We start from the raw sequence: 23168 nt of genomic DNA, 5'->3' as shown, positions 1-23168 counted from the left end.
TTCTCACCTCGGCTCCTGGCCTCGGGCGCTGTCTACACCCCACGCCATCCCTCGCTCTTTGAGAAGCCTCTGTGCAGTGCCCAGGTCGTGGCGGCCCAGCTTGGAAGTTCCTGTGGCACCCCTCGGGAGGCCCTAGGGCCACAGCATTTCCTCCCAGGGGTGACTTGGTAGTGATACGCTCTGTTTCCTCACTTCTGCAATTGCCAGACAGCACAGAGGCTGAGGCTGGGGCTGGAACCCAGACAGAGACACACGGTCACTGCAGCTGAAGCCGCTGCCCCTGCTACAGGTAAGGGGGAATCCTGGCCCCTGCTGGGCAAGGGGGAGGCGTATAAAAATGTCCTCAGGAGGCAAACCAAGGTCATGCCCCCAGGCTGCACCTAAGCAGATGGGTGCTTTTCTTTCTTTCTTTCTTTCTTTTTTTTTTGAGACAGGGTCTCTCACTTTGCTGCCCAGGCGGAAGTGCAGTGGGGCGATCATGGCTCGCTGCAGCCCGGACCTGCCAGGCTCAGGTGATCCTCCCACTTCAGCCTCCCGAGTGTCTGGGACTAGAGGCGTGCTCTACCACGCCTGGCTAATTTTTGTAATTTTTGTGGAGACGAGGTCTTGCCTTGTTGCCCAGACTGGTCTCCAACTCCTGGGCTCAAGCAATCAGCCTGCCTCGGCCTCCCAAAGTCTGTGCTAGGCTGCTTCTGTTTTTTAAGGGATTATTCTGGCACCTTTCTCAGGCCCAGAGTCTCGTGTTTAGAAACAACTTCTAGTGTCCAAACATTCCTGGAGAACCCAACACCCAAGTTTGGCTTTTCTGATGCTGGGGCAGTGCTGACCCCAGAGATCCCTCTGGGAGGTGGTGATGGTGGTGATGGGGACAGTGCTGACCCCAGAGACCCCACTGGGAGGTGGTGATGGTGGTGATGGCGGCAGCTTGGATCTCAGGAAGCTAAATGACATCTACTTGACTAGCTGTGTGGTCTTGGCCAAGTTACACTCCATCTCTGTGCACTTTTCTAAATTGTCAAATAAGGATAATCCCATCTCCTCCACAGAATTGTCAGGCCATATAAAGGATCTGGTACAGGGCGGGGCACTGAGGAATTCACTAAACGCTAGGTTTGCAGGGTGGGGAAGGGGGTGCTGAAAATAACCAGGTTCTTATACACAGGGCCAAGCCCACAACCAATGGCCCCTGTCAGGTCCCAGGTGCTGGGGACAGGGCCCAGGCTGGCACCCGCCGTCCTCCGCTGGCAGGAGGTCCAGACGTGGGGCTGTGCACTCGCTCACTTGTGAAATATGACAGAACCAGCAGGCTCTCTCCCTACATCTCTGGCTGCTCTCCTTTAGCTCTGACTGAATACCCAGCTGTGTTCCAGGTGTTTGGGGTGCTGTGTGTGTTGGGGGAGGCAGTAGGGGTGGGAGGTGTGTTGGGGAGTGCTACGGAAGCAAAAGAGACACCACGATCTTTAGGTCCTGACAAACCAGCCGGAGAAAGAGGTCAGCCCCTTAGATGACTGGGTCCTGGACCTGAGGTGGGCATCCGGGGTTTCGATCTCAGCTCCTGCTGACAAGCCGGGGCCTTGAGTCGTTCGGAAGTTCCACTTTCCTCCTTTGCAGATTGCAGGTTAAAATACTGACCTCTGTGGGCCGGGCATAGTGGCTCACGCCTGTAATCCCAGCACTTTAGGAGGCCGAGGCGGGAAGATCACGAGGTCAAGAGATGGAGACCATCCTGGCGAACATGGTGAAACCCCATCTCTACTAAAAATACAAAAATTAGCTGGGCCTGGTGGCGGGTGCCTGTAGTCCCAGCTACTCAGGAGGCTGAGGCAGAAGAATTACTTGAATCTGGGAGGCGGAGGTTGCAGTGAGCTGAGATGGCACCGCTGCACTCCAGCCTGGGCAACAGAGCGAGACTCCATCTCAAAAAACAAAACAAAACAAAAACAAACCACTGACCTGTGAGTTTGCGGGGAGGATGAAGTAAGAGTTGGGATGGGGAAGTGCTTTGTCAATTGGAAAATGCTGCGCAAAGGGGACCGATGAATTCCCTCTAATGCTGACTCTGTGATTCCTGCTGTAAACGCCTTAGGGATGACGAACTTGTTTTGTTCACTGTTGTATCCTTTATCCTTAGCACAGGGTTTGCAACATAGCATATGCTTAGAATATGCACAAGACAGATGAATGATGAAGCGGCTTTTGCAGTTGGAAGGGACTGGACAGTGAGCCAGAGGCCCAGTATCTGGTCCCAGCTCTGCCCCCGACACTGTGTTCACCTTGGGAAAATCCCTTCTCATCTCTGGGCCTCAGTTTCCCCATCTGGCCATTGAAGGAGTAAGGAATTCACAGTTTATGTTATCCGTGACAAAATGTGCCTATAGCACTGAGTTTTCTCTGATTGGTGGTGGGAAGCAGGTATGAGGAGAGGCTGGGATCTTGTTGTCCTTTTGCAGGGAGCAGAGATTCCCCACTTCCCACCCCAGGCCTGTGAAGGAGGCCTTGTTGAAGAGGGCGGCATTCTCTTTCTTAGCGGCATCCCCCACTTTCCTGTTCCGATCCCCTGGATGGGTGGAGGCTTGGGCCTCAGAGAGGGCAACAGTGGAGCAGGAGCCGCAGCACCCCTTGATGGGCCTAGGGGTGTGTGTCTGGGTCGGGAGTGGAGCCAGTTCCCAAAGGGCAAGTACTGGGACTCTGCTGCAGCCCCCTCTCTGACCAGCCCCTCTTGGGCGTGATGAGAGCCGGGAGAAGCCTCTGGCGTGTCTGTGCGTGTGCATGCGTGTCTGTGGTTATGTGGGGTGGACAGGAGGGAGCTGGCTCTGGCTATGTCTACATGTATCTGGAATGATGGGCCGGGAGCATGTTCAGGCTGCACGTGGCCTGCGCCAGCCAACAGCTCCCCCAAGAGACACAGTCTTGCTCTGTCACCCAGGCTGAAGAGCAGTGGAATGATCGTGACTCACTGCAGCCTTGAACTCCTGGTCTCAAGCTATCCTCCTGCTTTAGCCACCCGAGTAGCCAGGACTACAGGCACATGCCACCACGCCTGGCTAATTTAAAAAACTTTTTTTTTTTTTTTTTTTTTTTTTTTTTGTGGAAACGGGATCTTCCTATGTTTCCTAGGCTGGTCTTGAACTTCTGGCCTCAAGCCATCTCCCCCCTTGGCTTCCCAAAGTGCTGGGATTACAGGCGTGAGCCACTGCACCCAGCCTGCGCTACCTTTTACAGTTCATAAAGTCCATTTCAATGTACCAAGTGCTTTACTGTTTACCAAAAACTGTCACCACCAATAATCTCACTTCCTTTTTTTTTTTTTACAACAATGCTTTGAGATAAGCGAGGCACGGGCACCGCATTTTGCAGATAAAAACCCCAAGGCTCAGAGCTGGAATAAGGCTCAGTCAAGATATGTGGGTGAGTGGCGCAGCTGAGGCCAGAGGCCCCATCCCCTCCCTGGTTTCGGTTCCTGTGCTTTCTCTCCGGCTAACCCCGGTTACTTCTAGGAGAGAATGCGTAGCTGGCTTAGTGCATGGCCAATTCGGTTGCTTCTTTATTCACTTATTCAACAAACATTTTCTGAGGACAGCAGGGGAGGGAGTTCACAGTTATTGAGTAAATTGCTTCACTCAGCTCTCACAACCACCCTGTGAGGAAGGTTTTATTACCATCATTTTGCAGATGAAGAAAGGGAGGCTGGGAGAGCCAAGGATCACGCAGCAAGGAAGAAGCAGACCCAGGTGCAGACTCAGGTCTGTGTGACACCAGGGCCTGTGCCCAGCCCTGCTTTTTTCCCTGGATGGGGTCCTGGACTGGCCATGAGGACACCGGCAGGACTCAGGAACTCCCAGGCTGGGAAGAAGTCAGCGTGATTCCTGGTATAACGGAGGCATGGCCGGGTGCGGTGGCTCATGCCTGTAATCCCAGCACTTTGGGATGTCGAGGTGGGTGGATCACCTGAGGTCAGGAGTTTGAGACCAGCCTGGCCAACATGGTGAAACCCTGTCTCTACTAAAGATATAAAAATTAGCCAGGCATGGTGGCATGTGCTTGTAATCCCAGCTACTTGGAAGGCTGACACACGAGGATCGCTTGAACCTGGGAGGCGGAGGTTGCAGTAAGCTGAGATTGCATCATTGCACTCCAGCCTAGGTGACAGAGTGAGACTCAGTCTCAATCCCCCCGCCCCACCGCAACACACATACACAAACCAGAGGCATAACAGAGGCATGATGTGTCCGGTGCTGGGGCAGCCCAGAGGAGGTGGTTCCTCCCTCCCTCTTCCTGGCCCTGTCCTGGAAGCAAAATTGGGTAGGGTAAAGCCGGGCGCGGTGGCTCAAGCCTGTAATCCCAGCACTTTGGGAGGCTGAGGCGGGCGGATCACGAGGTCAGGAGATCGAGACCATCCTGGCTAACACGGTGAAACCCCGTCTCTACTAAAAACACAAAAAATTAGCCGGGCGTGTTGGCGGGCGCCTGTATTCCCAGCTACTCGGGAGGCTGAGGCAGGAGAATGGCGTGAACCCAGGAGGTGGAGGTTGCGGTGAGCCGAGATCGCGCCACTGCACTCCAGCCTGGGGGACAGAGAAAGACTCCGTCTCAAAAAAAAAAAAAAAAAAAATTGGGTAGGGTAACTCACAGACAGATACCACCTGGGTATCTGGGAGCCAGGAGGAGAGACCCAGGCCAGACGTGGGGTTTCCTAGGCCAACTGAGCAGAGGCTGAGTCTCCTTAATGTCATATACATATCTGGGGCCAGGGTGAGGTCCCCAATGAGAAGGAACACTGGGTAACTCTGACTGGTACCCAGATCATCCTCATCCCTCGTGCCCTAGACCCTGTCCGTAACCTCTCCCAGACATGGTGCTCCATTCATCAGCCAATAAATGTGCATGGTCCCTCGCACTGGGAATTGTAGGGAGCCTGGCACAGAATTCCCCAGAAGTCAGGATTTCTGCTCCCTTAATTCGTCCCTGAAATCCTTCTGCATCTTGGAGAAATGGTATTGAAACCACTCTGTGAGAGGTAACATTAGAGGGTGTGGCCGGCACGGCCAGGTCAGGGCACAAATATCAAGCAACAGGGCATGTCAGAACAGGAAGTAACTCATGTGTTGAGCACCTTCTATATGCCTAGCACTGTAGAGGCTGTCTGTCTGCAACATCAGGGCTATCCTGTGAGGTCAGTTTTTTTTTTTTTTTTTGAGACGGAGTCTTTCTCTGTCCCCTAGGCTGGAGTGCAGTGGCGCGATCTCGGCTCACTGCAAGCTCTGCCTCCTGGGTTCACGCCATTCCCCTGCCTCGGCCTCCCGAGTAGCTGGGACTACAGGCGCCCGCCAACACGCCCGGCTAATTTTTTGTATTTTTAGTAGAGACGGGGTTTCACCGTGTTAGCCAGGATGATCTTGATCTCCTGACCTTGTGATCCGCCCGCCTCACCCTCCCAAAGTGCTGGGATTACAGGCTTGAGCCACCGCGCCCGGCCTGAGGTCAATTTTTTTTTTTTGAGATGGAGTCTCGGTCTGTCACCCAGGCTGGAGTGCAGTGGCATAATCTCAGCTCACTGAAACTTCCCCCTCCCGGGTTCAAGTGGTTCTCCTGCCTCAGCCTCCCATGTAGCTGGGATTATAGATGTGTGCCACCACGCCCAGCTAATTTTTGTATTTTTAGTAGATATGGGGTTTCGTCATGTTGGCCAGGCTGGTCTTGAACTCCTGACCTCAGGTGATCTGCCTGCCTCGGCCTCCCAGAGTGCTGGGATTACAGGTGTGAGCCACCCCACTCAGCCTAATTTGTATTAATTAATTAATTTATTATTATTATTATTATTTTGAGACAGAGTCTCACCGTCGCCCAGGCTGGAGTGCAGTGGCGCGATCTTGGCTCACTGCAGGCTCCGCCCTGCCCCGGCTTCACACCATTCTCCTGCCTCAGCCTCCCGAGTAGCTGGGACTACAGGTGCCCACCACCTCGCCCGGCTAATATTTTGTATTTTTAGTAGAGACGGGGGTTTTACTGTGTTAGCCAGGATGGTCTCGATCTCCTGACCTTGTGATCCGCCCGCCTCAGCCTCCCAAAGTGCTGGGATTACAGGCGTGAGCCACCGCGCCCGGCCCTAATTTTTATTTTTAAGAGATAGGGTCTTGCTCTGTTGCCCAGGCTGGAGTGCAGTGGTATGATCATAGCTCACTGTAATGGACCCAAGTGATCCTGCAGCCTCAGCCTCCATAGTAGCTAGGACTGCAGGCATGTGCCACCATGCCTGGCTAATTTTTTTTTTTAATTTTTAATTTTGTAGAGACAAAATTTGGTTATGTTGCTCAGGCTGGTCTTAAACTCCTGACCTCAAGCAATTCTCTTACCTCAGCCTCTCGAAGTGCTGGGATTATAGATGTGGGGCCACCTCTCCAGCTTCAGTGTTGATGCTATTCCCATTTTATAGATGAGGAAAGTGGGACTGGCCCCAGCGAATCTAAGCGCTGGGAGTGGCTAGAGCTGGGGTGTGAGGGTTTGGAAGCGAAGAGTGAGGGACACTGTGACTGTGTGTGTACGGAGGCTCACCTGTCTATTTAGTCAGTATTTCTCATGTGTTTGCTGTGTAGGAGGCCCTGTGATGGGTATTGGTGATATGCCCTGGGGAGTTCCCAGTCCAAAAGGAGAGAGAAATCAACAGCTATGATAATGCAATGTGATATATTGTTACGGGAACTTGAGGTGGAATTTCCAACTCTGTCTGGGGTAGGGAAGTAAGAGTAACAATAGCCAACATTCAATGAGCTCTCACTATAGACCAGACCAGGCATCTTCTTTTTTCTTTTTTCTTTTTTTTTTTGAGATGGAGTCTCGCTCTGTCGCCCAGACTGCAGTGCAATGGCGTCATCTTGGCTCACTGCAACCTCTGCCTCCTGGGTTCAAGTGATTCCCCTGCCTCCGCCTCCCGAGTAGCTGGGATTACAGGCATGCACCACCATGCCTGGTTAATTTTTGTATTTTTAGTAGAGATGGGGTTTCACCATGTTGGCTAGGCTGGTCTCGAACTCCTGACCTCAAGCAATCTGCCTGCCTTGGCCTCCCAAAGTGCTGGGATTACAGGTGTGAGCCACTGCGCCCGACAGCAATGTTTTGTAGTTTTCAATGCACAAATCTTTTGCCTCCTTGGTTAAGTTTATTTCTTTTTTTTCTTTCTTTCTTTCTTTTTTTGTTTTGAGACAGAGTCTTGCTCTGTTGCCCAGGCTGGAGTGCAGTGGCATGGTCTTGGCTCACTGCAGCCTCTGCCTCCCGGTTCAAGTGATTCTCCTGGCTCAGCCTCCCGAGTAGCTGGGACTACAGGCATGTACCACCATGCCCAGCTAATTTTTGTATTTTTAGTAGAGATGGGGTTTCACCATTTAGCCAGGCTGGTCTCAAACTCCTGAGCTCAAGCGATCTGCCTGCCTCAGCCTCCCAGAGTGCTGGGATTATAGGCATGAGCCATTGTGCCTGGCTGGTTAAGTTTATTTCTAAGTATTTTATTTTTTTGAATACTGTTGTAAATGAGATTGTTTCCTTAATATCCTTTTGTCTTAGTCCATATAAAAATCTTGATTTTACAAATGAGGAAACAGACTCAGAACCACAGGATGAGCTTAGTGGTTGAACCAGGATCTGACCCAGCTCTCGCCCTACCAGGCGGGAGTCAGATGGATACAGAGCCGGTCATGCCATCCCTTTGTCCCATTCCCTTCCCAGCTTTGAGGAGCAAAGGTAAAAGCAGGGCCTCAGGTCAAAGGCATCTCTTCCTGGGGCCTCACAGCATCTGGAGCTCCCATTCTCAGGCTGTAAGACAGGCCTGTGAGTGGACAAGTTGGCCGAGGAGCAGTTTGCTTCTAGCAGGGGACACAGCTTGTTCTAAGGAGTCAGAATGAACCCTGGAGTGCAAAATTCCAAGTCTGCCACTTCCCTGCTGTGTGACTGTGGAGAAATCTATTTTCTTCTCTAGTCTCACTTTTTACCCCTAGAAAATTGGGTATCTTGTAAAACCAGCCTCACAAAGACGATCTGAGGAGGAAATAGGATCATAGGCAAGATGTACCGTATACCAGTAAATGGTGCCCAGTGCCTTGAAATTAGGGGGGCTCCAGCCTCATGCTCCCCACAGAGCAAGGAGTACTTGGATCCAAGACAGTGTGCCCACTTGGAATGTGGTGTTCCCCCGCCTTGACCACTTCTAGACCTTGCCCTGTTGGCGAATGCACCCTCAGGCCTGCGGGGCTGCAAGGAACTGCTGGTGCAGGAGCTGTGGATGAACTTGGATATATCTTATTTATAGCTTATAAATATTTAGAATTTTGTACTTTTGACCTCAACTGGCCCCACAAATGTTAGGAGCTAGCAGGACTGTTGAACCCAACTTCCTAACCCACAATCTGGCCTGGGAAATCAATCAGCACATACCTCCTTCTGTCCATCTCCTGATGGTCCCTCCTCTCTGGCTGTCCAGCTATGGATGAGAACCCCTTCTCTAGGTTCCCTAGGGACTGGGAATGTTTCCAGCAGGGATGGGGGCCGAATGCTGTGCAGGGAAAAGGGTACCAGATCCAAACAGCAGAATTCTTCTGTCTCATGAATATTTATGGCCTCTCTACCCCACCCCCAGCTGAAGGCTGTGCCTGGGCCAGCTGCCCAGCCTTGATCCATCAGGGAACTGTGCCCATGTGTTAAACTGAGTGGTCTGAGCCTCTTATTTTCTTTCCAAATGTTCATCTTCCTGAGCTGTTGAAAGCTTTGCTGGCATTAGCTCTAGTCTCTATCTGGATCTGGCAGGAAAGCCAGTGTGTAGGTCAAAGCCCACAGTCCCCTTCCCTGGCTCCAAGCAGCTGGGCCAGTGGGGAGAGGGAGGCTTGGTCATTTGTGGCTCAGGTCCTGTTCCAGCCACTCTGCATGCTTATCTTTGAAACCATTGTTAGGACTGTACGATTTTGCAAATGAAGACATTGAAGTTTAGAGAAGTGAGGTCACTTGCCCCAGGTCATACAGCAAGTAAATGGTAAGCCAGGTATGAACCTGTAGACTTTTCTGACTCCAGAGACCTTGTTCTCCCTAACCCGCTCCACCCCAGTACAGCTCCCCTGGGGAGACCGTGCACACTTCCTTTGTCGGGGATTTCGGAGCCATCATCAGGGCATGGTCACTCATCCATTCATTCCTCCATGCCCAACACTGGGATTGAAGAGATGAAAAAGATCTAGTCCCTGCCCTCAAGAAGTGCCCAGTATGACAAGGAAACAGCCACAGAAATTAATACTTAAAACATACTGTGTCAGGTGCTAGACTGAGGAATGCGCCCAGTGCATGGGGACCCAGAGAAGAAGGCAACTCATTTTGCCTGTGGCAATCGGGGAAGGCATCCCAGAGGGACGCACTTTTTCAGATTAGGTTTTAAGATGGGTAAGATTTTTCTAAGTAAAGCAATGGGCAAAAGCGGGCTGCTGGAAAGGCAAAGAGATGTGAGGAAAAATGGAGTTTTTAGGGAAGCAGCGAGAAATTCAGTGCAGCTAGAGTAGAAAATGAGTAGCGGCGAATTGTGGAAAATAAGATGGGGAAGGAGCTTAGACTTGATCCGGGGCCAGGGGAGCCACGGAAGATGTTAGCCCAGGCAAGTGTGTGGCTGGCAGTTGTTGGGGTACAACATGTCTCAGATTTCGGTGCATGCACAAATCACCTGGGAATCTTACTAACATACAGAGTCTTTTTTTTTTGGAGACAAAGTCTCGCTCTGTCGCCCAGGCTGGAGTGCAGTGGTGTGATCTCAGCTCACTGCAACCGCTGTCTCCTGGGTTCAAGCAATTATTCTTCTGCCTCAGCCTCCAGAGTAGCTGGGATTACAGGCGCCCACCACCATGCCTGGCTGATTTTTGTATTTTTAGTAGAGAGGGGGTTTCATTATGTTGGTCAGGCTGGTCTCGAACTCTGGACCTCAAGCGATCCACGTGCCTCAGCCTCCCAAACTGCTGGGATGACAGGCGTGAGCCACCACGCCGGGCCAACATACAGATTCTGATACAGGAGATCTGGGGTGGGGCCCAAGATTCTGCATTTCTAACAAGCTTGCAGGCGGTGCCAGTGCTGCTGGCCCAAGGACCCTAGTTTGAGTCCTGAGTTTGTAGAATGCTCGCTCTGCCTTGTGTGGCAGCTGCTCTGTCTGGGGAGCAGGCAATCCTGTCGGTTGCTGGGTGTTTGTTCACCCGACAAATGTTTACCGAACATTTGCCCCAGCCAAGCTCCCTGAGTACAGGGGACGGGGAGAGGAATTGAAAAGGCCACTTTCTGGTCCATGCCACCACCATCTCTGACCTCCAAAATGCTCTTGCTGTTTCCACGCGTGCTCCCTACCATCTACTCTCTACCTGGCAGCTAGAGCGAGTCCGATCATGCTACTTGCCTGCTTCACGACACTGAAGCAGCTCTCCGAGGCTCACGGAATAAAATCCCAACTGCTTACCATGGCTCAGTAGTGATCTGGAGCCTGGTGTCCTCTGCTCACATCCCACTCTTCCCGTTTCTCACTCCCCTAGGGTCACACCAACCTTTTAGTTTCTTGTTCCTACTTCAGAACATGATGAAATTATTCCCATTACAGGCCCTTTGCACATGATACTCTGGCTGGAATAATCCAGATCGTCCTCTTACTTGTTCCTTTTTTCTTTTTTAGAGTTCAGCCAGGGGTAGACACAGATTTTATAGGTTACTAAAGCTTATACAGTTTGAATGGCCCCCCTTTGAAGATACCAAATGACTAATATACAATTAGATACAGGGCCTAGGAGAGGGCCTTAAAGCTTAAGCTTCATTGACTTCATGGTAAAGCTGTCTCTGGTTTTGTTTATATGTCACCTCCTCCAAGAAGCCTTCCCTGGTCATTCTACTTAAAACAGCCACCAGCTGGGTGCAGTGGCTCATGCCTGTAATCCTAGCACTTCGGGAGACCAAATCAGGCAGATCACTTGAGCTCAGGAGTTCAAGACCAGCCTGGGCAACATAGTGAGACCTTGTCTCTATTTATTAAAAAATAAAAATTAAAAAAAAGCCATCTACCCTATCTTCATGTTACTATTTTTATTTCCTTTATTAAATTCATCACAATTTGAAATTATCTTATTTGTTGTTCCACTTATTTTTGACTGTTTCCCCCAACTAGAATGTAAGCTCCTCGAGGGCGGAACTTTGTTTTGTGTCTGCAGTCTCCCCAGCATTGACACCCAGAAGGATGTCAATCACTGTGAGGTGAATGAACGGACATTGTCCCTGCCTCTGGATGGCAGAGAGGTCATATAGAGGCAGTTTCAGTGGGATAAAGAGCCATGAGCTATGGAAGTCCGAAGAATGAGCACTTGACCAGACCATGGGTGGAGCCGGATGTGCGGGAGGCCAGGAGGCTTAGAAAGAGCTTCTCGGAGGAAATGAGGTCTGAGCAATCTTAAAGAATGTTCTAGTAAACATCCAGACAATGACAAGGAAGGAAGGATTTCTTGGCAGAGGAAACAGCATGAATAAAGTACTGAAAGTACAAGCTCTCAGGCCCAGAGGAGAATCAGCTGGTTACATTTTGGGTGATTTCAAGGGTTCTACTCATGCAGAGATACAGTGATAGGCACTGAGTTTGGGTTGGGGCCGAGGGAGTGGGAGTCACATGGGGGCCAGGAGCCTGGGATTGAACAGAAGGCAGCAGAAGTAGGAAGAGCCAGGATGACAGGTACTGGCGGCACCAACGGCTTTGAGTCAAGCAGGGGCTCCACCAGGATTCCCCTCACTGATTCTGGTCCTGCATCTGGAAGGAGGAGGCCTGTTCTTGCTGGGGCTCCTGTGGGGGCTGTGTGGACTGGGGAGGCGCTGAAGTCAGATAGACCCAAGTATACAATCTTCTAGGTTGGGTTCCTGGGAAGCCAACTTTGAAATAGAGATTAGCATGCAGGCACAATTTTCCTGGAATATTTTATTCTCATGTGTGTGTGTGGGGTGGCGGGGGGGAGGCAAGGTGGGGACGGGTGTAGAGATGAGGTCTTGCTATGTTGCCCAGGCTGGTCTTGAATTCCTGACCCATCCTCCTTCCTCAGTTTCCCCAAAGTGCTGGTATTACAGGCATGAGCCGCCACACCTGGTCTTCCTGGTTTTTTTTTTTTTTTTTTTGAGATGAAGCCTTGCTCTGTTGCCTAGGTTGGAGTGCACATCTAATAGCTAAGGAATTTAACAATACGACCACCATATCATTATCCTACCTAAATAAATAAATATTATTTTTTTAATACCATCTGTGTTTGAGTTTTCCCAAATGTCTTTTTTTTTTTTTTTTAAATTCTTTTCTGTGTGTGTGTGACAGGGTCTCGAGGCTCTGTTTGTTGCCCAGGGTGGAGTGCAGTGGCATAATCGCAGCTCACTGCAGCCTTGAACTCCTGGGCTCAAGCAATCCTCCTGCCTCAGCTTCCTGAGTAACTGGGACTAGAGGTGTGCACCACCACACCCAGCTAATTTTTAAAAATTTTTAGGAGTGACGAGGTCTTGCTATATTGCCCAGGCTGATCTCAAACTCCTGAGCTCAAGCAATTGTTGTGCCTGGGCCTCCCCAAAGTGCTGGCACCAGGCATGGCCACCACAGCCAGCCCAATTGTCTGGAAAATATTTTTTACAGTTGGTTTATTTGAATCAGGATCCAGACAAGGTCCACACACAGCATTTTGTTGCTCAATCAAACTTCTTTTTTTTTTTTTGATACGAAGTCTCGCTCTTGTTGTCCAGGCTGGAGTGCAGTGGTGCTATCTGGGCTGACTGCAACCTCTACCTCCCTGGTTCAAGCGATTCTCCTGCCTCAGCCTCCCCAGTAGCTGGGATTATAGACGTCTGGCTAATTTTTGTATTTTTAGTAGAGATGGGATTTCACCATATTGGCCAGGCTGGTCTGGAACTCCTGACCTCAAGTGATCGTCCTGCCTCGGCCTCCCAAAGTGCTGGGATTACAGGAGTGAGCCACTGTACCCGGCTCAATCGAACTTCTTGAATGAGGACTTGACATTCCCCTTTCTCTCCTATCACTCACCCCTCAAGCCATGCCTGGGCAGCTGCTCTCCCTCTGATCACATGAGATTGATTTCCACGTTTCCACATCCAGTGTTTGCTCTTCTGTCTGCATTGTCATTCATCTCCCTGTGGCTTTTCACACTGTTGCCCATGTCTTCCCAAGCTCTTGAAACTTTCTTCCCTTAGGCCTCAAGCATGGAAGCCTCCTTGTCTCTGACTGTCCTGTCTCTGCCTCCATAGGTCTGTCCTCCTCTGACTTCTTCCTTGATGTTGGGCTCTTCAGGGTTTAACCCTGGCCCTCTTGGGTGTTTCACAGGCATCCCAAATGGGATATGTCCTCATATGAATTCATCCTCCCTGCCCTCATGCTGTTCCTCCTTGGTGTCTTCTCCATGAAGACAGACACCACCACGTCCTCAATCATCTGGCCCAGAAACCTGGCGGTTCTCTTTGATTCCTCCTTTTCTCTCAACCAATATCCCATCCGTTACCAAGTTCTGTCCATCTGATTTCCCAAATAACTCTCACAACCGTCCATTTCCCTCCATCGGCTCTGCCCTGGCGCAGTCCTCTCGAGGCCCTCCAGACGATTGCACGTGTCTCTTCGCTTCTCCCTGACTCTGATCTGATCACCTCCAGTTCATTCTGTGCACAGTGGTCAAAGCCATCTTCCCCAAATCCAGACCCAGTCTTGTCCGTTCCAAGCTCAAGATCCTTCAATAACTCCCATTGTCTGCAGAATAAAGTCCAGGCTCCTTAGACTGACCTCTAGGACCCATCTTGAGTTGACTGATGCTTTTTCTTTTTTAGATGGAGTCTCACTCTGTTGCCCAGGCTGGAGTGCAGTGGCACGATCTTAGCTCACTGCAACCTCCACCTACTGGGTTCAAGCGATTCTCCTGCCTCAGCCTCCCAAGTAGCTGGAATTACAGATGCATGCCACCACACCCGGCTGATTTTTGTATTTTTAGTAGAGACAGGGTTTCACCATGTTAGTCAGGCTGGTCTCAAACTCCTGACCTGATGATCCGCCCGCTTCGGCCTCCCAAAGTGCTGGGATTACAGGCGTGAGCCACCGCGCCTGGCCCTGACTCTTGTTTTTTAAGCCCTATCTCTTCTCAACTCCTTAAAGTTTTGGCCAAACCAAATGTCTCACGTTCCTTTAGAACAAGGTATGCCTCTGCCTATTCTTCCAGGCCTCTGTCCCGCAGTCCCCTGTGCCTGTTATTCCTCGCTCCTCGCACTATCAAATTAACTCCTTCAGCATAGGCAGGAGGCCTCTCCTCACCCTCAAGTCTGGGTAGGGGCAGCTTCTCTGAAACCACGTTACACCTGATACATCCATCATCATAGCACCGCCCGCTTATCTCTTTCTGAATCTCTCTCTTGCAAAATGGCCTGTGAGCTGCTCAAGGGCTGGGTCTGTTCTCTGAGGCCTCAGTGCACTGCTCAGCTCCTGGAGCTGTGAGTGTTTGTCCAATGAATGCATGAATGAGCAACTGAATGAGTGAATTGGGCTAGTCTGTGTATGTGTTCTGTTCACATGGTGAGAAGGTTTTTTTTAAAAAATTAAAATTGCCGGGCGTGGTGGCTCACGCCTATAATCCCAGCACTTTGGGAGGCCGAGGCGGGCGGATCACAAGGTCAGGAGATCAAGACCATCCTGGCTAACACGGTGAAACCCCGTCTCTACCAAAAATACAAAAAAATTAGCTGGGCGTCATGGCAGGCGCCTGTAGTCCCAGCCACTCGGGAGGCTGAGGCAGGAGAATGGCGTGAATCCAGGAGGCGGAGCTTGCAGTGAGCTGAGATCGCGCCACTGCACTCCAGCCTGGGCGACAGAGAGAGACTCCATCTCAAAAAAAAAAAAAAAAAAAAATCAAAATTAATGCAAAAAAAATTATGATAAACTACCAAAATGTTAGATGAAGACAGTATCATAATAGTGCCAGGCAGAGTTATATTAGAGCCTGAGGCAAGAGGAAGAATCAGTAATACTCCTTTTGATTTAAGAAAATATTGCATTAAAATATTATTTATTGGCCAGGCACAGTGGCTCACACCTGTAATCCCAGCAATTTAGGAGGCCAGGGTGGGCGGATCACTTGAGGTCAGGAGTTCGAGACCAGCCTGGCTAACTAAAAATTATAAAAATTAGCTGGCGTGGTGGGCATGCCTTATCTCTACCAAAAATTACAAAAATTAGCCAGTGTGGTAGCGTGTGCCTGTAATCCTAGCTACTTGGGAGGCTGAGGTAGGAGGTTGGCTTGAGCCCAGGAGGTGGAGGTTGCAGTAAGCCAAGATTGCGCCACTGTACTCCAGTCTGGGTGACAGAGCCAAGCCCTGTCTCAAAAATAAATAAACAAAATAAAATATTATTTATCTTGATTGCTGAGGTTTGGTGTCTCCTTAAATTTTGCAACCAGTGAATGTCTCACATGTTTCACTCTAGTCCTGGCCCTGGCGGAAAGGCTTTCTCAACAGGCGTGGGCAGGTGGGGTGCAGGAACCCAAGAAGAGGAAGGCATTTTGTGATGGACAAGGGGGCGGGGGTGGCAGGGAGGTACGGACCTGACTTCCCCCAAGACCCAGAATGAGCACCATGCCCTGCCCCGCTGTGGGCTGCCCCCAGCCACCACACACGCCAAATATGCCCTCATGCCCTGGAAACAGGACCCCCAAGGCAAGAAGGTATAACCAGTATAGCCTGAGAGAGAAACAAGGCCGGTCCTGGATGAACTGGGCATCTTGGGCTCAAAGGAAGGGCAGGGGTGCTGAGATTGTGGAGCAGCAGTATTCAAATCTTCTGGTCTCAGAGTCCCTTTATATCCTTAAAGATTATTGAGGGTGCCAAAGAGCCTTTGTTTACATAAGTTATCTCCAGCAATATTTATTGTATTAAAAATGAAAACTTAGACTTTCTAAAAATTTTCATTTTTAAATAAAAACACCCAATAATAAACTCTTTCCATGTTAATATAAATAACACATTTTTGTAAAAATAACTAGATTTTCTAAAACATAAACAATTGAGGGAGAGAAGTGGATTGATTTACATTTTTTACACATCTCTTTAACGTTGGGCTGAGTAGAAGACAGTTGGATTCTCATATCTGCTTTTGCACTTAGGCTGTTGTGATATGTTGTTTTGGTTGAAGACAATCTGCCTTCACACAGATACGTACTTATAAAGGGAGGGATCTTTTAAGGGCTTTTTCAGATAATTGGTGATACTCTTCTTTTTTTTTTTTTGGAGTTTTGTTCTTGTTCCTCAGGCTGCTGGAATGCAATGGCACGATCTCGGCTCACTGCAACCTCCGCCTACTGGGTTCAAGCGATTCTCCTGCCTTAGCATCCCAAGTAGCTGGGATTATAGGTGCCCACCACCACACCCGGCTAATTTTTTGTATTTTTAGTAGTGGTGGAGTTTTACCATGTTGGCCAGGCTGGTCTCGAACTCCTGACCTCAGGTGATCCGTCTCGGCCTCCCAAAGTGCTGGTATTACAGGCATGAGCCACCACGCCTGGCTGATACGCTTCTTTGATATGATATCAAAGCCCCGCATATAGTAGTTTCTTAAAGGTTCGTTGTGATGTAGAACCTAAATCATATCAATGGACTTTTTCGTTGTTTTACTTTTGAGACAGGGTCTTGCTGTGCTGCCCAGGCTGGAGTGCAGTGGTGAAGTCACAGCTCTCTGCAGCCTTGACCTTCCAGGCTCAATTGATCCTTCCACCTCGGCCTCCTGAGTAGCTGGGACTACAGGAGTGCACCACCACACCTGGCTAATTTAAATTTTTTCTTTTTTTTTTTTTTTTTTTTTTATAGGACGAGGGTGCGTCTCGCTCTGACCCAGGCTGGAGTGCAGTGGCGCGATCTCGGCTCACTGCAAGCTCTGCCTCCTGGGTTCAGGCCATTCTCCTGCCTCAGCCTCTCCGAGTAGCTGGGACTACAGGCGCCCGCCACCACGCCCGGCTAATTTTTTGTATTTTTAGTAGAGACGGGGTTTCACCGTGGTCTCGATCTCCTGACCTCGTGATCCGCCCGCCTCGGCCTCCCAAAGTGCTGGGATTACAAGCGTGAGCCACCGCGCCCGGCCTTAAATTTTTTCTTTGGTAGAGAGGGGATTTTGCCATGTTGACCAGGCTGGTCTCAAACCCCCGGGCTCCAGCAATCTGCCTGCCTTGGCCTCCCAGAGTGTTGAGATTACAGCCGTGAGCCAAGTCCATTGAAGACCTCCCTAAAGCAGTGAAATTCAGCTGAGGTCTGAAGCATGAGTTGCAGTTGGCCAGGTGAAAGTGGGGAGTGGAGCCAGGTGAGATGGCTCACGCCTGTAATCCCAGCACTTTGGGAGGCCGAGGCGGGCGGATCATGAGGTCAGGAGTTCGAGATCAGCCTGACCAACATGGTGAAACACCATCTCTACTAAAAATACAAAAATTAGCCGGGTGTGATGGCACACACCTGTAATCCCAGCTACTCAGGAGGCTGAGGCAAGAGAATCACTTGAACCTGGGAGGCGGAGGTTGCAGTGAGCTGAGATCGCACCACTGCGCTCCAGCCTGGGTGACAGAGCGAGACTCCGTCTCAACAAAAAAAAAAAAAAGGAAAGTGGAGAGTGAGGAGTGGGTAGGGAAGAGCATTCAAAGCAGCAGGATGGGTATTGTGGGGGCTTCTAGGCAGGAAATGTCTGGACAGGTTTGAAGGTCTGCCTGGGAAGTCCGTTCTGGCCAGAGCCTGATGCTAAGGTGGCACGAGGTGAGGGTGGAGTGGCAGCTGGAGGTCAGGGCAAGGGCCATCTGGTGAGCTTATTTCCGTTCCTGGAAACCACCAAGCTCTTGCTACAGTTTTGGACCCATGCAGAGTTCTCTGCCTGGAATGTTCTGCCCTTGTTCCTCCTTCAGGCCTCAACTGAAATGTCACCTCCTTTCTAAGTAGATCTCTTTTTGTTCTCAATATCCGCACTACCCACCCCTCCCCGCCTTTTTTTTTTTTTTTTTTTTTTTTTTTTGAGACAGAGTCTTGCTCTGTCACCCAGGCTGGAGTGCAAAGGCACGATCTGGGCTCACTGCAACCTCTGCCTCTCAAGTTCAAGTGATTCTCCTGTCTCAGCCTCCCAAGTAGCTGGGATTACAGGTGCCCACCACCATGCCCGGCTAATTTTTTGTATTTTAGTAGAGATGGGGTTTCGCTGTGTTGCCCAGGTTGGTCTTGAACTCCTGAGCTCAGGCAATCCACCCGCCTTGGCCTCCCAAAGTGCTAGGATTACAGGCGTGAGCCCCCATGGCCGGCCCAATCAGCACTCGTGTTTATTTGTATAACAACGGTGTTTGTTTACATTGCTTTTGTCTGTCTACCCCAAGAGATGTAAGTTCTCTGAGGTCAGGGCCCCCTTGCTGGGTGTTCGCCCCATGGCTCCTGTGCTTAGCCGTGTGCCTTACATGCAGTTGGTGCTCAGAAATGTTTGTTGGATGGATGTTTGAAAGAACAGAGCTGGATCCGAAATCCTGGCACCATTCCTTAATAGCTGTGTGACCTTGCACAAGTCATATAACCACCCTGTAGTCAGTTTCCTATTCTGTAGCCTGAGATCTTACTCCCTATGGCAAAGTGTTTGTGTGAGATTCAAATGAGGCAGTACACGTGGAAGCACCTAGCAGGGTACCTGGCTCCAAAGAAGGTCCTCCAAGTGTTGCCTTCCTTATGTCTCACTACCTTTTTTTTTTTTTTTTTTCTGAGACAAGGTCTCACTCCATCATCCAGGCTGGAATGTCAGTGGCACAATCTCTGCTCACTGCAACCTCTGCCTCCCAGGCTCAAGCGATCCTCCCACTTCAGCCTCCCAAGTAGCTAGGAATACAGGCAAGCACCACCACACCTTGCTCATTTTTTTTTTTTTTTGAGATGGAGTCTCGCTCTGTCACCAGTCTGGAGTGCAGTGGCGCAATCTCGGCTCACTGCGATCTCTGCCTCCCAGGTTTAAGCGATTCTCCTGCCTCAGCCTCCAGAGTGGCTGGGACTACAGGCACCCACCACCACGCCTAGATAACTTTTGTATTTTTAGTAGAGACGGGGTTTCACCATATTGACCAGGCGGGTCTCGAACTCCTGACCTTGTGATCTGCCTGCCTCGGCCTCCCAAAGTGCTGGGATTACAGATGTGAGCCACCATGCCTAGCCTGTATTTTTTTTTTTTTTTTTTTTTTTGTAGAGACAGGGTTTCACCATGTTGCCCAGCCTGGTCTCAAACTCCTGGACTCAAGCATCTATCTATCTGCCTCGGCCTCCCAAAGTGTTGGGATTACAGGCGTGAGCCATCACGCCTAGCCAGACAGTTATATTTTAAAATGGAATAAATGAAGAGAAACAGAACTGCCATTGATCGTATTGACTATTAGGTGCTATTTATTGTAAAAACACACCATTACTTTATGTAGAAAAAAACACTGCATGGTCAGGCGTGGTGGCTCTCACCTGTAATCCCAGCACTTTGGGAGGCCGAGGCTGGCAGATTGCTTGAGCTCAAGAGTTCGAGACCAGCCTGGGCAACATAGCAAAACCCCTTCCTTGCAAAAAATACAAAAATTACCTAGGCGTGGGCCGGGCGCGGTGGCTCACGCCTGTAATCCCAGCACTTTGGGAGGCTGAGGTGGGCAGATCATGAGGTCAGGAGATCGAGACCATCCTGGCTAACACAGTGAAACCCCGTCTCTACTAAAAATACAAAAAATTAGCCAGGCGTGGTGGCAGGCGCCTATAGTCCCAGCTACTCGGGAGGCTGAGGCAGGAGAATGGCGTGAACCCGGGAGGTGGAGCTTGCAGTGAGCCGAGATTGCGCCACTGCACTCCAGCCTGGGTGACAGAGCAAGACTCTGTCTCAAAAAAAAAAAAAAAAAAAAAATTAGCTAGGTGTGGTGTCACACACATACCTGTAGTCCCAGCTACTCAGGAGGCTGAGGTGGGAAGATTGCTTGAGCCCAAGAGGTTGAGGCTGCAGTGAGCTGTGATCGCACCACTGCACTCTAGCCTGGGCGACAGAGCAAGACCTTGTCTATAAAAAACAAAAAACAAAGAAAAGAAGAGAAAAAAGGAAAAGAAATGTATTTCTCACAGTTCTAGAGGATGTTCCACCATCAAGGCACCAGCAGGTTTAGTGTCTGAGGCCTGGTTTATCTGCTTCCAAGATGGCACCTTGAAAGCTGTGACCTCACATGGCAAAAGGGATGGAAAGACAAAAAGGGCAAGATTAAGTGCTTTCTTCAACCTTGAGCCCCTTTTAAAAGAATTATTATTATTTTTGTGTGTGTGAGACAGAGTCTCACTTTGTCACCCAGGAAGGAATGCAGTGGCACAATCACAGCTCGCTTCAGCCTTGACCTCCCTGGGCAAACTGGAGCCCTTTTCTAAGAGTGCTAATCCCATTCAACCCTCTGACTTCATCACCTTCCATAGGCCACACCTCTGCACTGGGGATTAAGATTCATCAAGAGGCCGGGCACAGTGACTCATGCCTGTAATCCCAGCACTTTGGGAGGCCGAGGTGGGCGGAGCACCTGAGGTCGGGAGTTCGAGACCAGCCTGAACAACATGGAGAAACTCCATCTCCACTAAAAATACAAAACTAGCCAGGCATGGTGGTGCATGCCTGTAATCCCAGCTACTTGGGAGGCTGAGGCAGGAGAATCGCTTGAACCCGGGAGGTGGAGGTTGCGGTGAGCTGAGATCACGCCACTGCACTCCAGCCTGGGCAGCAAGAGTGAAACTCCATCTGAAAAAAAAAAAAAAAAAATTCAACATGAACTTCCGAGGGGACATCATCATTCTAACCATGGCAAGGAGTCTTGGAACTGATGAAATGGAACAGTCCCTTCTTGTCCCTTTATTAACCAGAATTTTTGTGTGGTCTTCCAGGTGCCATCAGGACCAGCTGATCATTCCAGCCCACAGCAATGGAGCCACGTGACTCCTCCCACATAGACTCTGAGTTCCGATACACTCTCTTCCCGATTGTTTACAGCATCATCTTTGTGCTTGGAGTCGTTGCTAATGGCTACGTGCTGTGGGTCTTTGCCCGCCTGTACCCTTCCAAGAAATTCAATGAGATAAAGATCTTCATGGTGAACCTCACCATGGCCGACATGCTCTTCTTGATCACGCTGCCGCTGTGGATTGTCTACTACCAAAACCAGGGCAACTGGATCCTCCCCAGATTCCTGTGCAATGTGGCTGGCTGCCTTTTCTTCATCAACACCTACTGCTCGGTGGCCTTCCTGGGTGTCATCACTTATAACCGCTTCCAGGCAGTAACTCGGCCCATCAAGACTGCTCAGGCCAACACCCGCAAGCGTGGCATCTCTTTGTCCCTGGTCATCTGGGTGGCCATTGTGGGAGCTGCATCCTACTTCCTCATCCTGGACTCCACCAACACAGTGCCCAACAGTGCTGGCTCAGGCAACGTCACTCGCTGCTTTGAGCATTACGAGAAGGGCAGCGTGCCAGTCCTCATCATCCACATCTTCATCGTGTTCAGCTTCTTCCTGGTCTTCCTCATCATCCTCTTCTGCAACCTGGTCATCATCCGTACCTTGCTCACGCAGCCGGTACAGCAGCAGCGCAACGCCGAAGTCAAGCGCCGGGCGCTGTGGATGGTGTGCACGGTCTTGGCGGTGTTCATCATCTGCTTCGTGCCCCACCACGTGGTGCAGCTGCCCTGGACCCTTGCTGAGCTGGGTTTCCAGGCCAGCGAATTCCACCAGGCCATTAACGATGCACATCAGGTCACCCTCTGCCTCCTTAGCACCAACTGTGTCTTAGACCCTGTTATCTACTGTTTCCTCACCAAAAAGTTCCGCAAGCACCTCACTGAAAAGTTCTACAGCATGCGCAGTAGCCGGAAATGCTCCCGGGCCACCACGGATACGGTCACTGAAGTGGTCGTGCCGTTCAACCAGATCCCTGGCAATTCCCTCAAAAACTAGTCCCTGCTTGTTGGGGCCAGGCCTGAAGTCTTCTCCTCCATGGACATCATGGACTGAGCTGGGGGAAGAAGGGATATCTACTGTGGTCTGGGCACCACCTCCGTGGGCACTGGTGGGCCATTAGATTTGGAGGCTACCTCACCCGGGCAGGGATGATGGCAGAGCCAGACTGTTGGAAAATCCAGAACTCAAATGAGCCCCTTCATCTGCCTGTGGGCTCATACTACAGTAACTGTGACTGATGACTTTATCCTGAGTCCCTTAATCTTATGGGGCTGGAAGGAATGTCAGGGCCAGGTGCAGACCTTGGGGGAAGATTTTAAACCACCTAGTTCTCCCCGATGGGGCATCGGTCTAAAGCTTTCGGGGGGTGGGCGCAGCGGCTCACACCTGTAATCCCAGCACTTTGGGAGGCCGAGGTGGGCAGATCATGGGTCAAGAGATCGAGACCATCCTGGCCAACATTGTAAAACCCCATCTCTACTAAAAAATACAAAAATTAGCTGGGTGTGGTGGCGGGCGCCTGTAGTCCCAGCTACTCGGGAGGCTGAGGCAGGAGAATCGCTTGAACCTGGGAGGCAGAGGTTGCAGTGAACCTAGATTGCACCATTGCACTCTAGCCTGGCAACAGAGCGAGATTCCGTCTCAAAAAAAAAAAAAAAAAAAGCTTTGGGCAAATACTCTCAAGTGATAGAGGCAGAATGGGTTGGGAAAGGGACACTGCCCTCACTGTGTGGCACTACCTTGGGGCAGACTTTTGAGCTAGGATGGTGCCATCCTCTCTCCACCCTCCAGCCCAAGGTCTTTGTGACCTTTCTCAGGGGAAGTGGCTTGATGGAACCTTCTCTGACTCATCTGGCAACCTGTCCCTAATGGTGACCAAAGAAGATAAAACATGAACAGACCAAAAGCTAGGACAAGAGCTTGCTTCCCAAGACAGACGTGTCTGTCGGCAAAGACCTTGCCTCTAGCCCAGTCAGCTCTGGGGGAGTGGGAAGGAGATGCCCACCTCCTCTTTCTGTCTCAACAACAGTCCCTAATTAAGTACCTTCTGTGGGGCAGCCACCCACTGAGGATGGGCAAAGGCCCCTTGAAAGCAAAATTGGGGCTGGGCGCAGTGGCTCATGCCTATAATCCCAGCACTTTGGG

The 23168-nt window shown here is 50.5% G+C and overlaps 1 protein-coding gene across 1 annotated transcript; it reads left to right on the top strand.

The window, feature by feature from the left end:
* The first annotated feature begins 215 nt into the window (after window positions 1-215).
* On the top strand, window positions 216-22632 carry PTAFR (platelet activating factor receptor). Its single transcript, XM_032759496.2, has 2 exons — window positions 216-289; window positions 20953-22632. The coding sequence occupies exon 2, from the start codon at window positions 20991-20993 to the stop codon at window positions 22017-22019; it is 1029 nt and encodes a 342-aa protein (XP_032615387.1). The 5' UTR covers window positions 216-289; window positions 20953-20990; the 3' UTR covers window positions 22020-22632.
* Window positions 22633-23168: the final 536 nt, after the last annotated feature.

The sequence above is a fragment of the Hylobates moloch genome, unplaced genomic scaffold, assembly GCF_009828535.3.
Source record: "Hylobates moloch isolate HMO894 unplaced genomic scaffold, HMol_V3 SCAFFOLD_9, whole genome shotgun sequence".
Lineage (NCBI taxonomy): Eukaryota > Metazoa > Chordata > Mammalia > Primates > Hylobatidae > Hylobates > Hylobates moloch.
The sequence above is the reverse complement of the archived record's forward strand: the minus strand, read 5'-3'. Positions and strand labels throughout refer to the sequence as shown.